Source organism: Tamandua tetradactyla, chromosome 13, assembly GCF_023851605.1.
Source record: "Tamandua tetradactyla isolate mTamTet1 chromosome 13, mTamTet1.pri, whole genome shotgun sequence".
Taxonomy (NCBI): domain Eukaryota; kingdom Metazoa; phylum Chordata; class Mammalia; order Pilosa; family Myrmecophagidae; genus Tamandua; species Tamandua tetradactyla.
In genome coordinates, this window is record NC_135339.1 from 49,479,088 (window position 1) to 49,490,608 (window position 11,521).

Below are 11,521 nucleotides of genomic sequence, written 5' to 3' on the forward strand. Positions count from 1 at the left end.
AGCCAAAACAAGGCATGGCATGCTATGGGGATTCCTTGGAAAGGACATGAGCCATGAAGTTAGACTAGCTTAGGCTCCCAGCTCCATCTCTCACCATGCTTGATCTTGTGCAATTTGCTTTCAGAGTTTGCTTGTCAGGGAGATGGCAATAACCACAACGTTATACTTTATATGGCTGGCTCCCTCTTGTCATTCAGGTCTCCTTTAAATATCACCTCTTCAAAGAGATTGTCCCTGTCCCCCATCTACAGGAACTTTCCCCCTTCATCCTTGGCCCTGTTTCATTTTCTTTGTAGCACTAATATAACTGGAAATTAATTTGTTCATTCATTTGTTTACTTTTTATTACCCGGAATGGATCTTTGAGATCAGCTGATAAAGATATTATTTAACTAAGCTAACAAGCTCTGAGAACAAGATTGTTTAAAGATGAAAAGGAACCATGTGTGCAAAGCATTTAGAACAGTGCCTGAGGCATTGCAATCAACTGTAATGTTTGAGCCATTATTATTATTATCATCATTGTTATCAGGATCACTCTTGTCATGCTCATGAATATGTTAGGAGGAAATGCTTGGGGAGGAAGCTAGGGACAAAGCATAGAACTGTTTTGAGTGACCTGATAGGCTGGGCTGGGCTGAGGTGACATGGCCACAGAGAGGCCCTGCGCTGAAGCAGGCTGCTAGGAAGAGTCAGCGTAGAAAGAAGCCTAACCCTGAATGAGAAGACCACAGTTCCCCTTAACTGCAAAGCTGGCTGGGAGCCCAGCTACTGGAACTCACTCCTGGAACCCAGCTCTTCAATCCCTTACCAATTCCCTCCTCATTGCCCTTTAAGAGAGGGTACTACCTCACTGTACCAGAAAAAAAAAAAAAAGCATTACAGTCACACTGCATTTTTTGCAAAGCTCTTTCATTTATGACCCCATTCTTCCTTTACCCATGAACACTGCCTGTGATGGTCCTCTCATCCTGTCCCAAAGTATCCCATTGAAATGTTCCCTTGGATGACTTCACAGACTAGCTGCCCTTTATGAAAATATAATCTCTGCTTGAAGAAACCAGCCTTTTCCTGACAAAAAGAACAGGGGCATGAAGGAAAAAGTTAAAGCTCTTCTAAGCAACTCTTGATTCATTTTCCAATGTGAGCATAAGAAGGAAATAATGATACAGAAAAAGAGAGCAACTGAGGGACAGCAGACCGCAATGATGACAAAAGTGGACTCTCATGCAGTCTGTCTCGTTTGCATCATGGCTCTGCTACATAGTAGCTGAGTGATCCAGGGCAAGTGTCTTAACCTCTCTGCGCCCTTCATGGGGCTGCTTAGAGGAATTAAGTGAGTTACTAGATGTAAAATGAGAGGGATAGAGCCTGGCACATAGTAAGGATTTGATGAATGTCAGCCAGAGAACAATATGATACAAAAAGAAAAGAAAAGGGAGACAAGAGAGACACTGCTGGAGACAGACAGACAAGGAAAACACTAAGCTGCATCAAATGGAAAATTAACCCAGTGAGGAAGTGAAACTGCTAAGAAGCTGCTAGCATCGGCTGAGGCCTCAAACCCATTGAGGACTCAGTGTGCCACTGCTGGACCCATTGCCCATAAGAGATCGGTTAGGAAATAAGAATATGCTCATATGTTTTCTGTGGGAAGAAAGACATTGGAGTAAGGTTTGGGCTTCCAAGTAGGACTTGATTCAAACTCTCTTTTAGCAGAAGTTTGAAATAAACTTTGCACTCATGTTGTTATAAAACAGCAACACATACATTACTATGTACATCATAGTAATGACTATGAATTACTATGTAAGGTCAGAGGATTCCCCTTGGCCCCTTACAATGACACATAGTCAGGAGCCTGGCCTGTGGGGGCCCACAGCCTCAGACCATTACTTGTGATCAGCTACTGTTATCCACTGATGATAACAACCCATAACTCTTAGACTGGTTTGTATTAATGGGGTTTCCTCCTTTAACCTAAATGCCAAAGGACAGCACAGAACCCTCATGTTTTTAACCAACTTTCTCTTTGAATACAACAAAAAATGCATTCAACCAGCCAAGAAGGGGAATTTATTGGAATATCATGGAACCTGAAGGCAGGAAGTGCAGTAAGCTTAGGGCCTGGAACCTGGGTCCTGAAAGGCTTCAGAAAATAAGGTGGCTGACTGCTCTCATAACCCCCATTCCCCCCGCAACTCCCTTTTCAGGGCTCTGTGTCTCCCATCTCTTCTTCCTGAAAAATCAGCTTATCCTCCTTTTGTTCAACAGATGAGCTTTCAGTGCATCTCCATTCACATGGCACAACGTGGTAGCCACAACACAGCAATCTCAACTCCCTTGTTTATGTATGCTAAATTCCTGGGAGATAATTTCATTATTCCTATGTAGATCAGATTTCCAACCCAGGTTCAGAAATCTGTGGCCATGATTGGGGATCATATAGCATCCCATGGTCACAGGGCTTCAACCTGTGTGTGTGCATGGATGGGGGAGTTCTCAGAGAAAGGGATCTGGCTTTGCAATCTCCCAAATATGTCTTCTTCCACTTGAGAGATGTCTCTCATAGGTCAGGAGTAAGGATAGGCAAAGAATCGATCTTAGACTATGTGTGTGTGTGTGAGTGCGTGTGTGTACACATGTGTGTGTAATGTCATCCACTCCTCTCCCATATTTTTTCCTAGTGAATTGATTTCAAGACTAAGACTCAGAGCTTAAGGTCTTAGACTAATCTGTCATTATTATTAATTTAGTATATTTCACATATAATAAACTACACATATTCAACACATACAATTTGATGAATTTTGACATATGCATACACTTGTTAAACCATCTCCACAATCAAGCTGGTGAACACATCCATCATCCTTGAAAGTTTTCTCACATCCCTTGCTAATCCCTCCTGGCCACACTGCCCCCTCCTCAAACAACTACTGATCTACTCTGTTACAATGGATTCGTTTGGATTTTCTAGAGTTTTATATAATGGAACTATATACTATTAACCTTTTTTTGTCTGGTTTCTTTTAATCGACATAATTATTTGCTGATACATCCTTGTTGTTCCACAGATTATGAGGTCATTTCTGTTTATTGCTGAGCTGTATTCCAGTGTATGGATGCTTTCTTAAGCATAATAAAGCTTTTCAGAGTCCACAGAGATAAAATAAAAGTTCACACCAATCCCCACAAAGTGATGTGCTAGAAATAAGTCTTAGTAAATATACACTTCAGTCGTTAGAGGTGTTTTTCCTGAGTTTATGCAAATGATCAACAAAGAATATGTTTTGCAACAATTTCTCAGCAGCGTCTCGACGGCATTTCTGAACTTCAGCAAGACTCAGCCCCCAGTGGCTCTGTGGATCAGGAGCCTCTGCAGGAGGGAAGCTGCCAGGTGGAGCAGGAGGAGGAGCACAGGCCTTTGACTTCTAGCCCAGTGGCACGAGGGAGAAAGTCACTTCTCATTTCTGGGCCTCAGTTTCCTCATTTTTTAAACAGAGAAATGACAGTGGCACTTCAGCTTAGCATTCCAGAAGTCTCTGAATGTGGCAGTGCTGGAGCATGGGCCGTCTCCCCTCAGCAGTGCTGGACTGGAACTAAGCACAGCCACTGCGGAGAAGAGTGACTCCCCTTTCTCCAGCTAACAGGGGCTCAAACTGTCTAATAGGGAGTGACTTTTTCCAGCTAAGTGTCTAATTCCAAGAGACTTCTCCTTTCAAAAGCACTTTGCTGCCAAATTCCCCTTATCTAAAAGATTGCAGCGCCAGGTGTGGAGCTGTCCCATGGCACAGAGAGAAGAAAGAGCCCTCTCCTGGTGGGTCTCAGGCTGACATTGCCTCTGCTAGTCCAGCTCCTCGCCATCCAGTTATTCTGCCCCCAAATAGACACTCTGCCCAAAACAGGCAACTCAAACCCAGCCTCTTCAGCTGCAAGCCCTAGGGCCTGAATTCCAGAGAAGGTCCATGAGAGCCTTCAAGTGCAAGATCCTTGAAGATTTCAAAGCTTTAGAAGACCTGTCCTCTTCCTTTGGAGATCTTTCTCTTCAGTTGAAAAGACAGTTGCTTCAGGGGAAGGCAGGGAGGGAGGGGGCTGTAAGAGGCCACAGAGGAGGGAACACTCCCTCCCAGCTGTGGGCAAATCTAGCCTTTCCTGTAGCCTGGGCTTTCAGGTGCAGCAGTTACACCAAGCAAAGCTTCCCTGGAAGCTGTGGAAGAGAGGGAATCTAGGTTTCTCTTCTTGTTTTGTGTAGTGATCAAGTTGTAACAGAAAAATGAAATAAGCAAAATATATTTCAAGGGGGGAAACACCTTTGCCCTGGTATACAAATATCTAAAGGATTTCGGTTGATATTAATTTTCTGTCCTTAAACTTTATAAAACCAATTAAATGCATCCCAGCTGAAAAGGAATATAGATTAAATACACTGGATAGATAGATATAGATAGATAGATGATAGATAGATAGATATAGGTAGATATAGAGATGGGTAGAAGATCAAGTGATAGAAAGACAGAAACAAAGAGAGAGACACTTTCTGATTGGGTATCCAAGAAAGAGTGGGAATAAATGAATGAGGGGGGAGTTTATTTTATACTGTTTTATAGTGTTCAAAATGTTTCCATGAGCATATGTTACTTACTTCTATAACAAAACAGATATTCATTTCCTTCACTCCATTCCATCTACAATTGCTGGTTGGGGGACAGGCTCATTATGTCTCACGTATAATCATAATATTTTTTGTAACAATTTCTAGAGCTACTAGTCACAGAATGCTTATTCTATGCCAGGCAGAATGCAGTGGGTTCTCTAAATGTTATCTTCTTGAATGCGCACCATAATCCTAAGGGTAGATACTACATCACCACCGCTGCCTCCTCTGCCTGTCATTTTACAGGTGAGGAAATTGAACCTTGAAGAGATTAGGTAACTTGCTCAAGATCACTAAGTACCAGAGCCAGAGTGGGAATTTAGCAGAACTTGTGACGATCTCCTAACTAGAATCACTACCACTCTTATCTGCAGCTGGTTGTCTTCTTAAACCAGATTTAATCCTGTCACTCTTCTGCTTAAAATCTGCAGAGCCCTCCCTTCACCATTGCCCAGAGAATATAATCCAAACTTCTTGGCATGGCATTTCCAAATCCAGTCTCAATGTATGCATACACACATCCATTATAAATCAACAAATAATAGCAAAGCCTCAAATTTACTTCAAATTAATTTTACTTATAGTATTTCAATAACCCTGTGACATAGGCTGGTAATAAACAGTTTAAGCAGTTTCAATGTCTTCTCAAGAGGCAAGACAATTGTTGCTTTCTGAGACCCAAACCCAGGTTCTAATTTCCTTATTAAATATGTGCCTTAGAGTTCTTTCCACACCCATCCAGTGCTCTGAGCTGTTTCAATGTGTTGTTCTTTTATCTCTGATTGTGCAGCTGCCATTTCTTCTATCAGGTATGGCCTTTATCTTGTCTGATGAATACATACAAATTTTTCATGATTTAGCTTAAATGACAATTCTTTGTCCCAGCTTTTTTTTTTTCCTCCTTAACAATCTATTCATATCCTCATTATGGCACTAACCACATTAGATTAGCTGAGTTTGCTTGTCTGATTCTCTTCCTCAGTTGACTATGACCTTTTCTAGAACAGGCCTCACTGGTTGTGAGCATGGCATTAGTAAGAAGCTGGGAAGGCCTAGTAGTGATGGAGAGTGGAGAAGAACAAGAAGGGCAGGATGAGAAAGATGTCAGTAGTGGGAAAGGTGTGTTTCTAGTCCTTCCAGGATTCATGCAATACTGAACCAACTATTTATCAAGAAGTACACATGGTGCTCAGGTTGGTGATAAAGGTAAACAGGACAGAAATGGTCATGGTATATATGTGTATACATATATACAGAGAGAGAGATTTAAATATACAGAGAGAGTGGATGAGTACACATAATATGGGTGTACATATAGAGTGTCTCTATAAAGGATGTCTATATATAGTGAGTGTATATATACATAGGGTATGCACTTATACATAGATAGCATGTGTCATATAGTGTACTGTGCATATATCATATGTGTACATATATACAATATGTAATATAACGTGTACATATAGTGTATATATTTATATAATATATGTATAGTATTTATTCCTATATAGCGTGTATGCACATACCCATATTTGAATGTATACCAGTCTTTCATGATTTAGCTCATGTGGGCATACACATGAACATATAATATAGTATGTGTACATGTAGTTTTTGTGTATATAGGATGTATACTATATAGCACACATAAGCATGTATATATTTGATGTGCGTACATACACATGTGCAATTGTGTTTGTGTGTGTGTGTGCATTAAAATGCCATAAAATAAGAGATTTATGGGGTGCATTAGGAGATGGTAAGAAGGATATGCATTACATATGCTGTATACTATATATATTGTTATAGATATTTTTAAATAAAAAGGAGAAGTGCCTTGAGGCTTGCTTCCCTGATATGAAGCAAGAGGAGCCAAGGAAGAGAGAAGAAGCAACTGGAGAATTAGGAAAGAAAACTATATAGAGAAACTTCACTAAATCTAAGAATCATATTCTAAGAAGAGAGCAGTTAGCAAAAACAAGTACAGTACATCAAAAAAAAAAAAAAAGGAGCCAAGGATATGGAAAACAAATAAATTATTAGAAAAGTGATTATTAGGAATAGAGCAGTAAACCAAGAAAGAAAAGTTTGAGGAAGAGGTGGGAGTGGATGACTCAGAGCTGAGGAAGTAGAATGAGACAAACACATCCTTCCGTCTCTTTCCAAAATTTGACCTTGAAAGGATGACAAAAGAGAAACAGCAAGATCAAAAGCTCTGCGTTATTTGGTTCCAGAGAAACAGAACCAACAGGATTTGTGTGTGTGTATAAATATACGTAGAGAGAGTTTATTATGAGGATTTGGTTCACATAACCATGAAGATTGGCAAGTCTGAACTCTGTTAGGCAGAACCATGGCTAGAAACTCTGATAAAAGTGATGTTAAAGTGCTTAGTCTGAATTCCCCCAGGGAAGCTGGCTGGGTGAAAATTCCAGCAAGAGCCAAGGTTAAAGGTGAGGCAGAAATTCTTCTCTGACCTCTGAAAACCTCAGTTCTGACTTTTAAGATCTCTAACTATTTGGATAAGGAGATTACCCACCTTGCTAAAAGCAATCTCCTTTGTAGATTGTAGATTCAGTCAACTGATTATAGATGCAAACCCCATATACAAAAACCCTCATTGTCCCAAGCAGACCAATGCTTGACCAAACAATTGGACACTATAACCTATCCAAGTTGACTCAAGAAATTAACCATCATACCTATTAAGATGGAAGAACTCAAACTTGCTTGTGGACAGAGGATTATAATTCTGAACTGCAATCCAGTGTTCACATCAGGAAGCATCAATCACAGCCAAGACCTCTAACCGATCTAGCATTTTATATAAAGTAACCTAAAAACCCCTCACAATTCTGTGAGGTGGGTTCTATAATTATCTACATGCTATAAATTAGGAAACTGGGGCACAGAGTTTAAGAAGCTTGCCCGTAGTCACTCAGCTACTAAGATACAGAGCTAAGATGCCCACCCAGGTAATCTAACCTCAGTACTTGTGTTCGTTTTTTTTTTCTTTGTATGCTGTATGGCAGCGGTCACATTTCATTCTTTTTCCATGTGAGTATCCCCCTTATTGCAACACCATTTGTTGAATTTTTGTTTTTCATTTGTTTGTTTGCTTGTTTGTTTGGGAAGTGCATGGGCCAGGAATTGAACCCAGGTCTCCTACATGGCAGTCGAAAATTCTACCACTGAACTATCTTCGCACCCCCAGAACTTGTGCTTTTAACCAGTATGCAATGAGGAATGCAGGAAAAGGAGTCCTTGACCTGCCACCCTGCTTGCCCAGTTCCTGTATAGACTGGCTTTGGCCTTGCTTCTCTCGCTTTTTCCACTGCACAGGCAGAGGCTTTGAATTAGAAGACAGCAGTGTCAGAGTAGTTTGGGCCAGGGGTGGGGGATGAATGCTGGGTTTGAGGGACAGTGGCTGAGGAAGGAGCAACAGATGTTGCAGAGTTTCCATCTTTCTTGCAGCTGTGAAGATTACCGTACGAGAAGTGGAAAGGACACTCTCAAGAACTAAGTTCAAGAACTGGCTCCAACACCTGGTATTTATAATATGGAACAAGTTACTCAACATGTGTGCATACCAGTTCTCCACCCATAACATGAGATGATGATGATGATAATAACTGCCCTAAGGGTAAAATAAATTGGGTAGATGGTAAAACTAATGGTCAATGAGAGGGAGGGGTAAGGTGTATAGGATGTATGAGTTTTTTCTTTTTTCTTTTTATTTCTTTTTCTGGAGTGATGCACATGTTCTAAAAAAGGATCATGGTGATGAATACACAACTATGTGATGATATTGTGAGCCACTGATTGTGCAGTATGTATAGAAAGTATATGTGTGAAGATTTCTCAATAAAACAATTAAAAAAAAATAACTGTCCTACATTCCTCAGGGTATTGTTGTGGGGAGCAAGTAAAAACAATGAGTGAGTGCATGCAAATGGTATTTCCTCATTATTATTATCATTGTTGTTGCTATTGTTAGGCTTTCAAACTACCTGAAAAATTGCCCATCCTCTCCTCTCTCCCACTCCTACCCTCCCACCCAGGTATCACAAATGATAAGCTATGATTTTGAGAAAGTGTTTCTAAATCCAAAAAATAACCATGTGGACAATTTTCCCCAAATACAAAATTCCCTTATAGAGAAAAATTCTTTTGAGGGTGAACTGTGAAAAAGCCTCATTATTCAGGGTTTGAAAGTGCAGCTTTTAGGTTCCTGGAGCTGCTCAGAATGACTCACAGCTGGACTTTCTGTTTAGTCCACATCTCTTCATTCTCCAGTGGGCAAGCTGCTGATATTGATACACTACCTCCAGTAATATAGCACTTTCCCCTCACATCTCACCTCCTGTGCTTGTAGATTTCACTTTCATACCATAAATCCATATAAACTTTAAATCCTGCTGCTGACAAATGAGGAGGTGATCTTAAGCGTAGAAGCCAAGGGAGCATACACATTGCAGGGGTTGGGGGTGGGGTAGGGGGTAGCGGATGTGGGGAAATCAGTCCTTGGGCATTCCAACTGCATTCCACCCACCTTCTTAGGGCCTAAACCTATTTCTAAGGAGTCTCATTTGGCAGACTGTGGAGACCAGTTAGGGTAGATATTTTCATCTTTAAACAAGATAGTTTGTATCATAAGTTATGAGTTGAGATGCAAACCTGCTTTGCTTTATACTTCTCCATCTAAACTCTTAATTTTCAACTTACCACAACATGAACTACATTCAAATGCTAAATTGAAAACAGTTAGACAGCAGACAGATACGCATGTGATGTGTGAATCACGTGTGTTCAGTAACAGACATTTACAACCAAGAGTAATCTGCAAGAACATCTTGGACACCGTCTCCTTTTACAGATGAGGAACCAGGGATCTGAGGCCAAATTTCACCACATCATTACCCCTTGTTCTCTTTCTTTGGAAAAGGGGTATGTATTTTGAATTATGTCTTAATTAGGAAAACCAAATATACCAAAATTCTGGATTGCAGAGCCACTGAATTCAGTGATCATTTGCATTATCTAAGGATGCTGACTCATGTAAAGGGGCTTACCCTGAACCCCTTATGTGTCTATCAGCCGCTCTAATGCACACGCTTGACTTACCTGTTTTGCAAAGCTAGGTGTTCTTCCAATTGTCTTCACTCTCCTCCAAACACCACCACTACCACCCCAGCAAGCAATCAAATGGTCATCCAGAGTTCATCTCTCTGTAAAACTTTCCAGATTAATTCTATCAGTTCCTTGTTAGGCAGAAAACAGCTGAAAAACATTCAGAAAAATAGTGTTTTCCCCAGCAATACTTACTGTGTTTCCCTGTGTGAAATCTTTAGGCCAAAATAGATACACCCCCAGACCTACCACTTCCCAACTCCCAGAGTCCTTTCTTGCCTTTTACAGCTGATCAACCCCCAACCCCCCATTCCATCTCCCTTTTGCCTCTTGTCAAAATGCCAGTGAAACAGGAGCCAGTATTTGTTTTGCTCTTATTCTTTTTTTAAAGCACAAATAACATTCGTTTCAAAATAAATATACATTTCTATGGAAAACAAGTACTAGAATCTTGGTCACTGTCCAGCAGGAACATGTTTCATAGTTTATGAAGTCAGATGTCCCAGCAGCCACACCACCAGGCTGGGAGCGCGCAGTTACTTGGCATGAGCAGATTGAAGGGTTCCCAGAATTCTGTCCCAGTGTGTGAAGTAAGGTGCGAAGTTGCAGTTAAACCGGGAGTGATGCAGGTCGTGGTGCGCTACGCCCCCGTACCACTGGAAAGGCACCAGTCTGTGCGTGGACCAGGGGAAGTCGTAGCCCGAGTGGTCCTCCACCGACAGCCAGATATTGACCACGTGGAACACCTGGACGGTTAGCGGGTGGCACCCGAGCAGCTCGACGTTCACCATGTCAATCAAGCCCAGGGAAAACAGCTCCCAGACGCTCAAGTACTGCGTGGCCAGCGCGAACGAGGACGGGTGCTGGTGGTGCACCTTGTGGAAAGTCCGGTACAGCCAGGGCACCTTGTGGTGCAGCACATGCCACACGAAGAACTCGGCGTCGAAGAGCAGCAGGCAGAACACGACGTGGCGCGCCAGCTCCAGTACCTCGGGGGCGTGGGCGGGCAGGGTGGCCGGGGTGCGGGCCCAGTGCAGCAGCGTCACCGGGAACACGAACACCAGGTGCTGGTAGAACGTCTGGCCCAGGCAAGGCAGCAGCTGCCGTGCGGACGGCGAGAAGTCAGGGTGGATCTTGTAGCGCCGCAACGCCGGCACCCACGGGCACAGGGCGTCCAGCACCACGAAGGGAAGGCAGAAGCCCACGTAGGTGATGATCGAGAAGATGACTGGAAAGAAGGGCGAATGCATGAAAGCCTCCCGGGTTCTCAAGCGGTCCCAGAGGGGCTGCAGGAACAGCTGGCCGGAGCCGCAGAGGACCTGGACGTCGGAGCTATTGCCGTGGCTCATGGTGAGCTGCGCCGGGCTGCTGCTGCCACTCGCGTCCCGCTGGCTTTTCTTAGGACCAGCAGCCCCGCCCCGAGTGATGTCAGCAGCGTTTTGGCTCCCTTTCCCAGGAAAGGAGCTTGAATAAATAGGTAACACCACAGAGTAGGGCTTACTTGCTATAAATACACACATCTAGAGCTGTCTGTAATTGGCTTTTACATATGCATGTATGTAATGCCTATGTACCTTTTCACATGCATGCATTTACATTTCCTGTCCTTTTCAACTGATATACAATTTACATACGATACAATGCACCGATCTTGAGTGTAGGGTTTCCATGAGTTTTGACAGCTCAATTTACTCATGTCACCACAGTCCCTAACAAGAGAGACTATTTCCATTG

At 42.4% G+C, this 11,521-nt stretch overlaps 1 protein-coding gene and 1 long non-coding RNA gene across 2 annotated transcripts in view; one reads left to right on the forward strand and one right to left on the reverse strand.

Annotated features, from left to right (window-relative positions):
- LOC143653131 (uncharacterized) overlaps window positions 1-8,312 on the forward strand; it is a 46,577-nt gene extending 38,265 nt beyond the window's left edge. The window contains exon 3 of the long non-coding RNA XR_013161117.1: window positions 8,132-8,312. This is a non-coding gene — a long non-coding RNA (uncharacterized LOC143653131). The remainder of the gene's footprint in view (window positions 1-8,131) is intronic.
- Window positions 8,313-10,163: 1,851 nt separating this feature from the next.
- Window positions 10,164-11,302, reverse strand: CH25H (cholesterol 25-hydroxylase). The gene has a single exon (XM_077124389.1). The coding sequence runs from the start codon at window positions 11,134-11,136 to the stop codon at window positions 10,324-10,326; it is 813 nt and encodes a 270-aa protein (XP_076980504.1). The 5' UTR covers window positions 11,137-11,302; the 3' UTR covers window positions 10,164-10,323.
- Between the last annotated feature and the right edge of the window lie 219 nt (window positions 11,303-11,521).

Excerpts from the sequence above, each read along its gene's own strand:
- CH25H (XM_077124389.1), bottom strand. The coding sequence starts at position 11,136 with ATGAGCCACGGCAATAGCTCCGACGTCCAGGTCCTCTGCGGCTCCGGC.